Below are 14610 nucleotides of genomic sequence, written 5' to 3'. Positions count from 1 at the left end.
ACCTTAAAACTGTGCCCTCTCGTGATAGCCATTTCAGCCCTGGGAAAAAGTCTCTGACTATCCACATGATCGATGTCTCTCATCATCTTGTATGCCTCTATTGGGTCATCTCTCATCCTCCGTCACTCCAAGGAGAAATGGCCAAGTTCACTCAACCTATTCTCGTAAGGCATGCTCCCCAATCCAGGCAACATCATTGTACATCTCCTCTGCCTCCTTTCTATGGTTTCCACATCCTTCCTATAGTGAGGTGACCAGAACTGAGCACAGTACTCCAAGTGATCAGGGCCTTGTATAGCTGCAACTTTCCTCTCGCTCTTAAACTCAATCCCATGATTGATGAAGGCCAATGCACCTTATGCCTTCTTAACCACAGAGTCAACCTGCACAGCAGCTTTGAGTATCCTATAGACTCGGACCCCAAGATCCCCCTGATCCTCAACACTGCCAAGAGTCTTACCATTAATACCATATTCTGCCATCATATTTGACCTACCAAAATGAACCACCTCACACTTATCTGGGTTGAACTCCATTTGCCACTTCTCAGCCCAGTTTTTCATCCTATCTATGTCCCGCTGTAACCTCTGGCAGCCCTTTACACTATCCACAACACCTGCAAACTTTGTGTCATCAGCAAACTTTCTAACCCACCCCGCCACTTCTTTATCCAGGTAAAAGAATAGGGTAAAAGAACTTTACTAACGTGATGAAAGAGAATGGGGAGGGAGATGTTAAGTTAAAAAACAAGAAATTTGCTCTCAAAGGGTTTCTTGGAGATGACCAGATGAGAAAGAAATATGGAGGCAATTATATGAAATAAATGCAAGACAGAATAATCATGCAATGTGTCTGCTATTCATTCTTCTACAAAATTTGCCCCCTCCTTTCCCCTCCCCCACAATTCCAGCTAAGTAAACTGTAATGAAGAATTGATTAAAAGTCAAAAGTTAAACATATATCCTATAGTTAAACATACATTACGAATATGGTTTCAATTTCGTAAATTCTTTGGCTTGAATAAGTTTATCTTATCAAGCCCTATTATATCTAACTTTTTTATCGGCCCTCTTTTATGGATCAAGCCTTTGTATTGTGGAAAACAAAAGGTATAACATGTTTTTGTGATCTATTTTTAGATAACAGTTTTACGTCCTTCGAACAGCTATCTAATAAATATAATTTACCTAAAACTCATTTTTTTTAGATACTTGCAAGTTAGAAAATTCTTGAATAATATGTTACAGTTTTTTCCAAAATTATGTCCAATTATGGAAAAAAATTGAGCTCTGAATCCTTGCCAGAAGGGTTTAGTAGCCATCATTTATAATATGATCATGAAAATACAGCCAGAAGTATCAGAAAAAATTAAGAAGGAATGGGAAAAAGAACTTCATTGTCTTATACCCACTGAGCAGTGGGTGAAAATTTTACAATTAGTCAATTCTTCTTCTATTTGTGCTAAACATGCCTTAATACAATTTAAGGTTGTACATAGGGCTCACATGTCCAAGGGTAAACTTGCTCAATTTTATTCTTATGTTAATCCAACTTGAGACTTCATTGACCCATATGTTTTGGTCTTGCCCTTGCTTGCAAAATTATTGGAAAGATATTTTTGGTACTATTTCAACAGTTCTGAATATCAAATTGCAACCGCATCCTATTACCGCAATTTTTGGTTTACCAATGGTGGATAATAGTTGTTTATCCCCCTCAGCTTGGCGGATGATTGCATTTGTTACATTAATGGCTAGAAGATCTATCCTATTGAATTGGAAAGAAATTAATCCTCCAACTATATTTCAGTGGTTTTCTCAAACTATTTCTTGTTTGAGTTTAGAAAAAATTAGAAATGTTGTCTTTGACTTTTCAGTTAAATTTGAAGAAACTTGGAGACCATTTATTCAACATTTTCATATGAGCTAAACTAACTTTTCCTAAACCTTACTTTTATTATCCTTAATTATTTAGATGGAGATACAGAGTTATTGACGCTACTGTGTATATTTGACATAATGCAATGGCCCATGTTGATTAGGTTTTTCTTTTTTTGGGGTGTTTTTTTCTTATTTACTCCATTTTTCGTAATTACTATGAGTTTGGGATGTTATATATGGATTATCATCTATTTGTATTTATACTTTAAACTATTAATTATGTTCTCTCAAACTCTCTGTATTCATGTTTCATTTACGTTTGTTTAAAATTAATAACAAGATTTTTTTTAAAGTCATAAGGAATGTAGGGTTTGCAGTGTGCAAAGAACAGTAAGCGGGAATGCAAGAAATAAGTTGCTATTTCACATCTCAAAACATTGAAGTCATCCAGAGCTGTGTCAAATGCTCCAGATTGAACTAGAAAGGTAGTGTTATCTAAAGGGATTTGTATTAAAATTGATCAGTAATAATAAGGAAAAATATTACTCTTTAAGATGAGAAAATTGATAAATGATAAAGTACCTTGAATAATGAGTTCAAAGTGAAATTGAAACTAAATAAGATGACATATATACACCAAGTAAATAGACAAGAATGAAGAAGTCAGCACAAATATAGTTTAAAGAGGGTAGCAAAGGAGCCGAGAAGAATCAGAAAGCAAGCAAAAACATAAACAAAGGGCACAAGGATTAGTTATAAATTAATTTGTCAAAAATATCTTAAGAAATCAATCACTGTAGATGGAAAATTAACGTGCTAGTTTATGATGATTATTTATTTTATTTAGAGATTAAGTGTGAAATAGGCACAGCAACCCCTGACAACCCCGATTTAACCCTAACCTATTCACGGGACAATTTACAATGAGCAATTAAACTACCTGGTACGTCTTGACTGTGGGAAGAAACCAGAGCAGTGGGCGAAAACCCATGCATTCCGTGGGAAGGACATACAGAGACTCCTTACAGATGACGATGGGATTGAACTCCAAACTCTGACTCCCTGAGCTGTAATAGAATCGCTCTTACCGCTACACTACACCACCCTTCAACTCTAGCAGTATTTTTTAAACTGAAAGTGCTGTGAATATACATCAGGTCCATAAGAATTGATTAAGCACGAGGCCAGATTAATATTTCAAAGCAGGATGAGTGCATAATAACAGCAAAATGGCTGCAAAATGTTAGGAACTGGATAATTACATCTGTATTTGTGACCAGATTAAAATGTACTGAGAGGTTATAGCTGTAAGAAAAGACCAATTTGAGGCAGCTTTCTCAAGAAGAGTCTGAGAGGAACATCTTTAAAGTTAGAAACTGTTTTGATGGCACTTCTGTGAAGGAGATCCATTAGTAAATCTGATAGAGAGTTCAAGAGAATTATCTTTCACCATGTGATGAGAATGTAGTACTTCTACTGATGCCTTAAAAGAAAAGAATGGACAAAAGCCTTTCTTGAACTGAGACTGTGGGAAGGAGCATATTGTTGATGAATACTGCTATAGACCTTTTGGCAGAAAGGTCAATTTCTGTGCCGTAAACTGATGTAATTCCCCGACTAGTTTATGTAAATGGTGCACCAAATATTTTTATCCCCAGGAGTATAAAATGATATCATTAGAATTACAGTTTTTTGATTGAGATCCATGTTACCTCTTCTTATATTTAATATGTCGGTTGGATCTGTCAGCAAATATCTACTTTAGAACCATAGAACATTACAGCACAGAAACAGGCCTTTTGGCCCTTCTTGGCTATGCCGAACCATTTTTCTGCCTAGTCCCACTGACCTGCACCTAGACCATATCCGTCCATACCCCTCTCATCCATGTACCTGTCCAAGTTTTTCTTAAATGTTAAAAGTGAGCCTGCATTCACCACTTCATCTGGCAGCTCATTCCACACTCCCACTACTCTGTGTGAAGAAGCTCCCCCTAATGTTCCCCTTAAACTTTTCCCTTTTCACCCTAAACCCGTGTCCTCCGTTTTTTTTCTCCCCTAGCCTCAGTGGAAAAAGCCTGCTTGCATTCACTCTATCTATACCCATCATAATTTTATACACCTTTAAAAAATCTCCCCTCATTCTTCTTGAATCTTCTTCCAAAATGCAATACCTCACACTTGTCTGCATTAAACTCCATCTGCCACTTGTCAGCCCATTTTTTCCAGCTGGTTCAAATCCCTCTACAAGCTTTGAAAACCTTCCTCACTGTCCACTACACCACCAATCTTTGTATCATCAGCAAATTTGCTGATCCAATTTACCACATTTGTGATGATACTGGATAAGCTTCCTCAACTCAGTAATAAGTCAGTACCAGCCATTTGTCTGTTTGAAAATTTTCTTTCGGCTATTTGCTTCTGACCAAGAAATGTTAGTACAGTCGGCCCTCCTGATCCTCGGGGGATTGGTTCCGAGACCCCTCGCGGATACCAAAAATCGCGGATGCTGAAGTCCCTTATTTAACCTGAATCAGTGCGGTGGTCCTTAGGACCCAGCAGAACCCCAGACTTTATTTAACATGTTCAGAGCGGTGGGCAAAAAGACCAGGCGTAGCTCTAAATCCACGGTGTTTCTGTTCACGAAAATAACCACAATCGCGATTGAAAATAAGGTGGAAGTAATAAAGTGATCGGGAAAAGGTGAAAGGTCATTGGAAAAACGTTAGGCTACAGTTGGTCAACGATCGGAGCAATTTTAATGAAGCATGTGAAAGGCCCTGCCCCAATGAAAGCTACGATTATTACTAAGCAACGCAGTGGTTTAATTAGTGTTTTATATGCATAGAAAGGTAAAATATGTACGATATACTAAGAAAAACATTTGACTAACTGATGCTAAATAATACCGGATGTACCTGTTCCGACTTCAAATTCAACTTAAAGGGGGACTCAGGAATGGAACTCATTCATAACCCAGGGGACTGCCTGTACTTTTATTTCAAATCATCTCTAGATTGCTTATAATACCTAATACAATGTAAATGCTATGTAAATAGTTGTTATACTGTATTGTTTAGGGAATAATGACAAGAAAAAATAGTCTGTACATGTTCAAACAGCGAGTACTGGAGAGAGAACTTCCGGGTTTTCCCGATCCACGGTTGGTTGAATCCGTGGTTAAGGAGGGCTGACTGTACTTTAGTTTCATTATCACCTTGCAATTGCACATTCAAGTGCCTTTGAGAACAGATGAACTAGGGCTAACCAGGGAGTGTAAATTCAGGTGACTGAATAATGTGAATTGTTCAACTGAATAATAGTTCAATTAGTCATTTGATTACTAATTTAATTGTTTTGGTAAAACATCGTGGGCCAGAGGGCCCACTCCTGTGCTGTACTGTTCTATACTTTATATTGAGCTTCTATTTAAAGTAAAATTAAACACAGTAATGATGACCACAAAGCCATAAAGTTGTAATTAAAAATATTTTGTTTTCTAATATCCTTCAAGGAAAGAAATTTGAGATCCTTTCCTAGACTAGTCTGCATATGATGTCAGACCCATATGAATTTATAAATTATTAACTGCCCTCTAAAATGAATGGTGAAGAGACCACAATTTTATTCCATCTGCTTCTTGGTAAATTTCAAGAAAATATTTCAGACGACAATTAGAAATGCTGTTATTTTAATGTACTTTCTTTCCTTCAATAACTGGCTGAAAAAGTCAAAATTTTCATCTCTGTATCACTTTGATATATTCATCGTAAAAGGAGTGGTGACATATGAGATTTGGTTGCGAGAGTGAAGTTACAGAATCTATCTTTTCCCCATTGGTTTCTCCAAATTGCATCCTTGTCTGAATTGGTGTAAGACTTAGTGCAGTGCTGTGCATTCTGAATCATGAAGTCAGAAGCCATTGCTAGATCAGGTTCAGTCTTGCTTGCATTCTATTGCCGTCTGTGCTGAGTTTGAAAGTTCTCTTTGTGCCCATGTAAGTTTTGTCTAGTTTCTTCCCATTTCCACGGTTGAGGGGTTCTTTGATCAGGGGTATTCAACAATGGCCAATTAACCATTTCTAAATGTGTGAGAGAATCTGGGGCAAATATCCATGGAAATGGGGTGGGGGCAAGAGATTAAGAAATGCAGCTGGTGTAAATAAGTGTCAAAAGGTCAAAATGAATTTGTTGAGCCTGAGAACCTATTTCTGTGCTATATGATTCTATCACTTTCAAGTCACATCCCACAAGTAGAAAGCCATGGCTTTGCTTAAGTGTAGAAGAGAATGCTGCATTGTCAGTGGAACAATATTTGACATAAGATGTTAAAGTAAAACTTTACCTTTCCCCTTGATGTTAAACAGTATATTGTAATACTGCAAAATCTAAAAAGGTTTAAAGTTCAGACAGTTACTTGAAAATATATTAAGTAGTAAAAGAATATAAGTTGAAATAATTAACCCAATTTGTGCCTGGAAGATTTAATTAGAGAATAAAGATTTGTAATAATTTAGCAATTAGCTATAGAATGGAAGATTGTTATTCAAAATGCACTGAAGCAAATGATTGTAAAATTAGTGTACTTGACAGACGAGGTTGAAAGTCTATTTGACTTTCTTATTGCTGAATTTCCTTCAATTGTTATAAAAATGTCCACAGATAAAGTCCAAGTAGAATTGCAAACAACAAAATTTGTTTCATCCCCTTGACAGCCCTCGAACATTACAAATCCTTTTCAACCTGAAATTTCTCACGTAAAGGTCACACACCTTTCAGTTTTCTATTTTCCGTGAAAATGAACTTGGATGATTCTTCGTGCTGCCTTTTCATAGTACTGGAGAGGATATCTGCAGGTTGCTACAAATAACACTGCTGCAAATGCAAAATTCACTGGGTGAGGGTTTGGTACAAGTATTATCAAAGGAAAATAATAAAAATAAGAAAACAATGACATTTTAAATTTCTAGAGCAAATTTGTATTGCCACTGAAATTGAGTGAGCTTCTTCTGGAACTGCAAGATGGATATTTTTCTCAAAATTATGATTCTGACTTAAGTGGCATTGAACAGTTATGTGATTTTATACTTTAATTTTATACTGGCTTTTTTTTGCATTTGCACTACTTATAGTTTGATTTTAAGTTTGTTTTAGCTGAAGATTTCTGTCTGATTTCTGTTAATTTTTGAAAGAATTGCTTGAAAGTTGATAATTGATTGCAATTTTTAATTTTGCTTTTGTTCATTTTAGAAATTGTTCAATGAAATGGAAATTCAGAATGCATTATTCATTCCTTCTGTAAAATATTGTTAAGTACAGCATTGTAAGTGTCTATCCTAATTATTTACACCTTTCAACATTGCAGTAACAATTGCTCTCCCTGTTACTTTTCACAGCCACCAATGCTGACACATTTGCGCTTTATTTTTTGGGAGAAGGCAGCAATGTGAGTATTGTTCAGCATGTAGGCTTAGAGAACATGGTGATATTTTTGAAGCTAATGGCAGCATTCTTTTCCCATGACAGTATTGATATGGCTGTATGGTAGGAAACCAGTTTTGCAATTGCTGTTACCTGACATGAGCTGGAGTAGAGATTTAGAAGTAAATTGTGTCCTAAACCTCCTTGGATGCCAGTCATTGTGAATTGTTTAGATACAGTATTAGCCAAACTTCACCCGAATAAATCAATGCTTCTGTATTATTCTATAACTATTTTAATAAATAATTGTGCTAATGTGACTCCCATCTACATAGCATTTCACTGATATCAAGAAGGGCTCACACATTTTGAGATCTATTTTTAGGATTTGAATGTCACAAAGCTTGATATTACAAAATCCCTCCACAACAGCCAGGTTGAAATATTGAATTAATGTTATTACTCATCATTTGGAGTTTTAAGTTACTGCATTATTACACCAATTTTGACATAAAACTTAGCAATATACAGTGCGAGCAAAATAGAGAGTAGTAAAACATAATATTCACACTTAAGGAAATTTTACCTGCAACAACTTTGGTGCCATGTCATACTTGATAACATATTTGACCTTTGGAGCAGCAGTGAGATGCTGAAAGAACACAATCACTAACATTTTATTGTATCAAGAAAGTGAGAGGTCTGAGAATCCAGAGCATACAACGGATCTTTCTCTTGCAGACTATTTCTGCACTATTTACAAGCACCACACCACAATCCACATCAACATTCCTTCTAAAGAAACCTATTATTACAATTAAAAGTAATTTTGACTACCTACCAGGAAGTGATGTTTCATTGTAATATTTTTAAAATATCCCTTGATAAAAATATGTGTTTTGTTTTAAATGTTATTCAAAAGCAGAAACTAAACAAAGCACATTAGTAAGTCTTAATGATGTTCCTTTTCATTAGGCCAAGTAAGAGAATAATACATTGTTATAATTTGATTATTACTGGACTAAAGTGCAGGAATTCTTTAAAACTACACACAGTTTCAGAACTCAATAAAATATTCAGTAGTTTAGCTTGTTGATAGCTAAGTGTATTTTACAATAATTGGATCCATGATTAGCACCTATGTCATCAATTTTGTTTCTTAAAAATAATGTGATTATTATTGAAAAAGCAAATTTGAGAAATAGCAAATACTGGAAACACCAAAATTCTCAGTGAACACTTTAAAATGTCAGATCAATGAGCTTTTGTCATCAGAGATGTACAAAAACAGTTCAAAGGATCCACCACCTCACTGCTTGTGGACAGATCTGCTTTGCAGAATAGTCATAAAAGCAAGCCTGGAGGACATTTGGCTGTTAAAGCAAAGTGCTGGCACAGCAAAAGCATGAGCAGTTGGTGCAAGCAGTGGATCATATCAAGCAGGATTTAATCCAATCTAATGATTTTTCATAAATTCAAAACAGACAAAGTGTCTTTATATCATATCTGACTAAAAATTAGATAAATAGCAGTAGTTGACCCAGTGAAATATTTAGTTCTGTGTATAAATACATTTCTAATTTGTATTAATATTTGCAATCCAGGAGTATAATAGAAACAGAAATATTTCCTTTCTATTAAGAGTATTAATTTATGCATTTAAGTAGTAGCTTAGTGTATTGTTATTAACAGAGCAAAAAATTGTGAATATTTTTTTTTTGTGATGAGGTTATCTTGCCCACTATTTGTAAGTAACCCACTAGAAAAGTCACTAAATAACTTTTCATTGAAGCTATTGGACCATCCACAAGTTACATCGATATATTCTAGTTAATTTCTGATTATTGGAGACAATTAAAAGCAGTTGATGGGATCGATGTGAGGTTTAGCTGATGTTCACAGACTGCTCCACTTTGTTGAATGTCCACACAGTGGGTCCTGAGCAATATTTGAGCATGTTTATATTAAAATCAAAATGGTTTATGAATGGTGCTGACAGTGACAACATACAGGAGGTCAGATCAAGCACAATCCTTTGCTCTACTTATGAAACACTTGCAATGCTGGATTCCTACTTACTTGAGTTTGAATTTTTAATTTTAATCCTGCTGTCTGTGTTTTGTTCTATAAATATTTTGCAATCCATTTTGAATTTCTCACTTGAGTTATATGCAACTTTAGTATCCACCATGACTTCTAAGAAGATGTGCTTGTAACATCTATTGCATTTTCAGTGCTGTTATCTCTGCAACCATTTCAAAGGCTTCTGATGGGTCAATCAAGCAAGCCCCCCTCCCCCAGTAAAAATTCCTTCAGATTTTTGTATTAAAGCTTGAGGATGTTTTTTCTCTGGTGTTTTGAGCAATGATACCAACGTATTCTTTACTACCAATATTAATTTAACTGGCCCATAGATTCTGTGTACCGTAGATTCCAGATTTTAAGCCGCTACTTTTTTCCCACATTTTGAACAGCTTTGAACTCTGTGGCCTTTAATACGGAGCGGCTAATACATGGTTTTTTTTCATGCCGCCAAAAACATTTTGCCTCGTAACAGTAGACCAATAAAATTGATGAGTAGTTCACAGAGGTCCAATGAAATTGTATGATAAATCAAGCGCACTTTCACAATTAAATTATTGTAAATCAGTCATTTGTACTCACCCTCATCAACATGGAAAACACTCGAAGAAAAGCATTGTGCTGCCTTTATGGCAGTTATTTAGTTTATAATATTTTCGCTTAGTAATTCATTTGTTAGTTAAAGTTAGAACTGTTTTAACTACCGGTATATTTGTTTTCTGTACTACATCGCGGGATGCTATGACGTCACACCCGGTTTCGCCGCGTCTTGTGGGATACCGGTTTGCGATAAACGGGAAGGAGGGGGGCGAGCGGCGGAGCGAAAACGCTGCTTTTAAGTTAAAGGCGATCAATAACTTTTCCTGGTAGGCTGCAGTATATATATTTTTTACCAGTCGTTAGGAGATATTGGAATGTTGTTCAGTAAAGAAGTATACGCAACGTATATTTAAAAGTAGCCGCATTACAGGCACGGTTCGAAAAAAAGCATTTGCAATATGTATTTGTTTATGTTACCATATGGATTTAATTAAAAGTTAAAAAATCCTCACGTGTAATATCTTTCTGTGTAAATATCTCATATTACAACGTGGGACACCTGCGGCCGAAAATCCGGTGCGGCCTAAAATCCGGTGCGGCCTGTACAAGTAAAAAATTGATTTTATTTCTAAAATTAGAGCCAGCGGCTTTTAATCAGGTGCGCTCTGTAGTCCGGAATCTACGGTACTTTCTTCCTATTGAGAGTAGGGACAGAATTAACTGTCCCTTGATCTTTTCCAAATATTTACCTCTGCTATCTTTTCCTTAACTTCTTTGTGTATATTTGAATGTAATCTACTTAAACATGGGTTGCTCTTTCCAAGTTTTATCAGTTACCTCCCTACTTTCTATCATAAGTGTTTTAATATTTTTTGATCTCTACTAATGTCATCAATCTTCGTACTCTCTCAAGTAAATGCATAGATGAATTAATGGTTCAATGTGTATGCCATTTTATTCCCATTATTTTGTTGAAGGGATATTGATGTGGCGAGTTTTCTTAAGTAATCAGAATTCCATAATGCTAATAGAGAAAAGCAGCATGTATATTGATTGAAATAGCGAAGATTAAAAAAGGCACCAAAGCCAGAAACTCATCACATTTAAGAAGTACATAGAATAAGTGCTTATTGTGCCCCGACCTAAAATGCTATGGCCTCAAAGCGGGGAAGTTCTTCATAGTTTTTACTTGATCTATATGGACATCATGCCATCTTCAGGTCAAAGATACTTCAATCTTCTACATTCCAAACTGCATGCAGTATTCCAAATGAGATTTCACCAATACTTTGTGCAATTACAAAACTTACTTACTTTAAACTCCAAGCTCTTTTTAATTGAATTGTTCCTCTCTGCGCCCTGTGGCAACTTTGCTATTGCTTTAGCATTTTTGTCTTTTTTTTATGAGGCTGCGTTGCTAGCTTGACACTCAACCCAGCATGGGTGGAAAGCATGCAAGGAGCCAGCTAGATTCAAACCCAGGACCACTCATCTCGAAGTCTGGTGTGGATGCCACTACACCACCAGCCAACAATCAAACCCTTTTTACTGAATGACAAAATGTCGTTTGACTTTTTAACTAGTTGACCTGTCTATTGGCATTTTATGTTTCAAAGGTCCAATTTAATGTCAGAGAAATGTATATAACATACATCCTGAACCGCTTTTTCTTCGCAAACATCCATGAAAACAGAGAAGTGCCCCAAAGAATGAACGACAGTTAAACATAAGAACCCCAAAGTCCCCCCCGTTCCCCTCCCTTCGGCAGTGAGCAACTATTCCCCCCCCCTACCCCCACCAGCAGAAGCAAGCAAGCATTGGCACCGTCACCAAGCTTTCAAGCACGAGCAGAGCAATAGCAAAGACTCAGACTTGCCAATTACCCCAAAGACTTCTCGTTTCACCAGCATTCGACGTCCCACAGGTTCTCTCTCCCTAATAAGAGAGAAGAAGGTGTCTCCATTTTCCCAGCGAGCAGGGAGACATGACAAACAACTCGCTGGTTTAAGATGTTAAAGGTCTGTTACGTCGCTTCTTTCTAGCTCTGTGCCCGAAGATTGCAAAGATCCAATGTCTTCGGGCCCACAGCAGTAGATTTTCTGACTCCCCTGACAACCCATGAGTCTCCTGCCATGACATCGACCCTTGATCCGCCTGTCTCCAGAGCCCTGAGATCTTAGGCTTCCAAATCCGAGCTGGACTTTCAGGCCGAACCCTTGGCGTGCCGAGCAACAGCCAGACCTGAAACCTGATCGGGGGTCCCATTCCTGCAAAGAACTGAAGTCAGCTTGTAATTCCAGGTCAGGGCCTTCAAAAGAACCCTGAAAGGGAAAAATAAAGATATTAAAGATGGAAATAGAGCTGTTTCCGAAGACACAAGCGAAGGAGTCGCTGTTTAGCGCCATCTTAACTTCGCTCTGCCTATACGCCGTTCAGGTATTAGCACTCATAGATTCCTCTGTGCTTCAGTCACTTTCAGTCTCTTTCCATTTAGACAATAATCTACCTTTTGTTTATCTTGCATTTCCCAGTATTTTCCCACTCATTCAATCCATTTAAATCCCTTTGCAGAATTACAGTATCCTTATCACAGAGGACTGCCACCTGTTTTCATAAATTTGATAAATTTGGAAAACTTCCATGTTGTCCATTCTTCCAGGTTTTTCATGAGACCCAAAAGCTAATGCCGAGAGTACTCCACTAGTTTCCTCCTTCCAGTATGAAAAGAAGCCATTTACTTCAAATCTTTATTCTCTATGAGATAGCCATTTTTTATTCCATTCTAGTGCACATTCTCTGATACCATGGCTTTTAATTTCTGCAGTAGCCTCATATGTGGCACCTTGTCCTCAATATGCAGATAGATTGGGAAAATCAAGTTGATGCTGAATCCCGAGAGAGAGAATTTGTGGAATGCCTTTAAGATGGTTTTTGGAGCAGCTTCTGGTTGAACCCACTAGGGGATCAACTATTCTGGATTCAGTGTCGTGTACTGAACCGGATATGATTAGGGAGCTTAAGATAACAGAACCCTTAGATGACACTGATCATAATATGATAGAATTCACCCAGCAATTTAAGAGGGAGAATTAAAGTCAGATGTATCAATAATACAGTGGAATAAAGGAATTATAGAGACATGAGAGAGGAGCTGGCCAAAGTTGATTGGAAAGGGACACTAGCAGGGATGACAGCAGAGCAGCAGTGGCTGGTGTTTCTGGGAGCAATTCGGAAGGTGCAGGATAGATACATCCCTAAGAATCGGAACTATTTTAAAAGCAGGATGACACAACTGTGGCTAGCAAGGGAAGTCAAAGCCAACGTAAAAGCAAAAGAAAGGGCATATAATAGAACCAAATCAGTAGAAAGTTAGAGGATTGGGATTTTTTTTAATGAACAGAAGTCGACTTAAAGGGTGGAAAGATAAATTATGAAGGTAAGCTAGCCAATAATATCAAAAATGATAACCCGCATTTTTTCAGAGACGAGAGTACATATTGGACTGCTGTAAAATGATGCTGGAGAGATAGTAACGGGGGACAAGGAAATGGCAGATGAACTGAATAAGTATTTTTGCTGAAAAGTCTGAAGGTAGATAAGTAACCTGGACCTGATGGACTGCAACCCGGTTTCTAACAGAGGTAGCTAAAGAGATTGTGGAGAAATTAATAAAGATCTTTCAAGAATCAATGGATTCTGGAAGATTTCTGGAGGACTGGAAAATTGCAAATGTCACTCCACTCTTTGAGAAGGGAGGGAGGCAGAAGAAAGGAAATTATGGGCCAGTTAACCTGATCTCAATGGTTGAGAAGGTGTTTAAGCTGATTGTTAAGGATGTGCTTTTGGGGTACTTGCAGTGGTTAGCAAGGTTTTCTAAAAGGAAAAACTTGCCTGATAAATCTGTTGAAATTTTTTGAAGGAATAACAAGCAGGGTAGACAAAGGAGAATTGGTGGATGAAGGCCTTTGACAAAGTGCTGCACATGAGGCTGCTTAACAAGGTAAGAGGCTGGGATACTACAGGAAAGATACTAGCATGGATATAGCTTTGGCTGATTGGCAAGAGGCAAAGAGTGGGAATAAAGGGGTCCGTTTCAGTTTGGCTACTGGTGACTTGTGTTCCACAGGTGTCTGTGCTGAAACTGCTTTTTATGTTGTATGTCAACGATTTCGATGATGAAATTGATAGCTTTGTGGCCATGTTTGTGGACAATATAAAGATAGGTGGAACGGCAGGTAGTGTTGAGGAAGCAGAGAAGCTGCAGAAGGACATGGGTCAGAATCAATAAAGAGGTAGTAGGTGGAATACAGTGTCATAAAATGTATGGTCATGCACTTTAGTAGAAGAAATAAAAGCATAGACACTTATAAATGGGGAGAAAATTTAAAAATCTAAGTTGCAGAGGGATTGGGGAATCCTTGTGCAGGATTACCTAAAGGTTACTTTGCAAGCTGAATCGGTAGTGAGGAAGGTGAATGCAATGTTAGCATTCGTTTGAAGAGGACGAAAATATAAAAGCAAAGATGTGATGCTGAGGCTGAATAAGGCAATGGTGTGGTCTCGCTTGGAGTATTGTGAGCAGTTTTGGGCCCCTTATTTAAGAAAGGATGGTCTGACATTGGAAAAGTTCAGAGGAGGCTCATGAGAATGATTCCAGGAATGAAAAGGTTATCATATGAGCAGCGATCG

The 14610-nt window shown here is 37.2% G+C and overlaps 1 protein-coding gene across 5 annotated transcripts in view; it reads left to right on the top strand.

The window, feature by feature from the left end:
• pde10a (phosphodiesterase 10A) overlaps nucleotides 1-14610 on the top strand; it is a 443486-nt gene that overhangs the window by 296198 nt on the left and 132678 nt on the right. For all 5 annotated transcript variants that reach the window (XM_073051085.1, XM_073051087.1, XM_073051089.1 and 2 more), the window contains one exon: nucleotides 7275-7324. In XM_073051085.1, the coding sequence (XP_072907186.1) occupies nucleotides 7275-7324 (50 nt within the window). The remainder of the gene's footprint in view (nucleotides 1-7274; nucleotides 7325-14610) is intronic.

The sequence above is a fragment of the Hemitrygon akajei genome, chromosome 7 (genome assembly GCF_048418815.1).
Source record: "Hemitrygon akajei chromosome 7, sHemAka1.3, whole genome shotgun sequence".
Lineage (NCBI taxonomy): Eukaryota > Metazoa > Chordata > Chondrichthyes > Myliobatiformes > Dasyatidae > Hemitrygon > Hemitrygon akajei.
Note: the sequence above shows the minus strand (reverse complement) of the source record. Positions and strands in the feature narration are given on the sequence as shown.